General features: G+C 25.3%; 1 protein-coding gene across 1 annotated transcript in view; it reads right to left on the minus strand.

Annotated features, from left to right (window-relative positions):
- LOAG_17839 (hypothetical protein) overlaps positions 1-1,166 on the minus strand; it is a gene marked incomplete at both ends in the record, with an annotated part of 3,152 nt that extends 1,986 nt beyond the window's left edge. The window contains 2 exons of the mRNA XM_020450504.1: positions 647-800; positions 1,041-1,166. Of these exons, the coding sequence (XP_020305812.1) occupies positions 647-800; positions 1,041-1,166 (280 nt within the window). The remainder of the gene's footprint in view (positions 1-646; positions 801-1,040) is intronic.
- Between the last annotated feature and the right edge of the window lie 269 nt (positions 1,167-1,435).

Below are 1,435 nucleotides of genomic sequence, written 5' to 3' on the forward strand. Positions count from 1 at the left end.
TAATGCAACACCTTTACATCGATCCTAAAATAAATAATATAATTTTAATTCTTTAAAAGTAATAACTTCAAAATAGAAGTAATAATATCATAATTGTTTTGTTTATAGCTCAATAAGAAATGAATTTAATGAATTGAAATAATTATTTACATTTTTACTTACATATTTGTATTACTAAAAAAAATCTAACCGGATTTCTTGCAGCTAATCGAAGAGCATTTTCCGATCCTCTACTATGACCTAAGAATACAATGTTATCACCAACATCCATTGAATTGATAATTTTTTGTACAAATTGCATACGCTCTTCATTAGTATAATTTAATTCTTCATAATCTGTAAGTGGAATTTTGATCAGATAAAGAAATAAATTTTATTCTTTTATTTTTGTTGTGCTTTTAAGTTCTTATTTTACATTCAAACGTTTAAAAAATTAGAAATGAAAATGAAAGAAACAAAAAATTTTAAATTAACAGAAAGAAGTCCTGTACATTCCTTTGTAATTAATGAATAAATTAAATCAATTAAATGATCATTAAATTTGACTATCAAATTTATGCAAAAGATAAGTATGTGAAAATTTTTTTTTTTTTAACTTTCAAATAGAAAGTAATCAATGTATTTGAAGAAAAAGCATAAAACATACGTGGAGTATAGCCTTGACCTGGAAAATTAATGCCTATAAAACGAATTCCACATTTATGCAAGTATGGTACGATGTATTTGAAATCATTATGTGAACCAGGTGCACCATGACAACCTATAACAGTTCCAATGCAAGGGCCACCTGGAAGACTATCCTGAAAATTTTCAGTACTTCTCATTAATTAACCAAATTATGATATAGAAATACTGATAAAAATCATTTCATTTTATCATCCTTACAATTTTATCAAAATCATTTTATCATTGTGTAGCAGATTGTATTGCAAAGACATTTGTATTCAGTAATCAAATATAATTAAGTAATTAATAAGTATTTTAAGAGAATCGAAAAAAAAAAATTAAGTTTGAATTAAAATATTGGGAAAAGAAGAAACCTGAACAACAGCATCCACATCAATTGATTGCCGATCGATAAAATCAATTCGAACACGTAGCTTTCGTAGTACTGATGGTACTTGTTCTAACATTATCGATGACTTTTGACCTCCCAATGATTTCATATTATTCATTGAATGATTGATAATATGACTTCCGTTTGATAGGAAGAATTTAATCAAACAATTGACAAACTAAAAAATAATCACTTTTAGAATGATATTTGAATGAAATGAAACAAGAATTATTTATTTGATGAATTGCCCATAAAAAAAAAAAAAAGAAATACTGACCAAACTACAGACAAAAAAAAAATTGACCTTATCCTACAGTAGAAAAATTTGAACAGTAATTAACCTTCATAAGATGAACTATTTCCTTTTATCATATTTGA

Source organism: Loa loa, assembly GCF_000183805.2.
Source record: "Loa loa unplaced genomic scaffold supercont3.136, whole genome shotgun sequence".
NCBI classification, from domain to species: Eukaryota; Metazoa; Nematoda; class Chromadorea; order Rhabditida; family Onchocercidae; genus Loa; species Loa loa.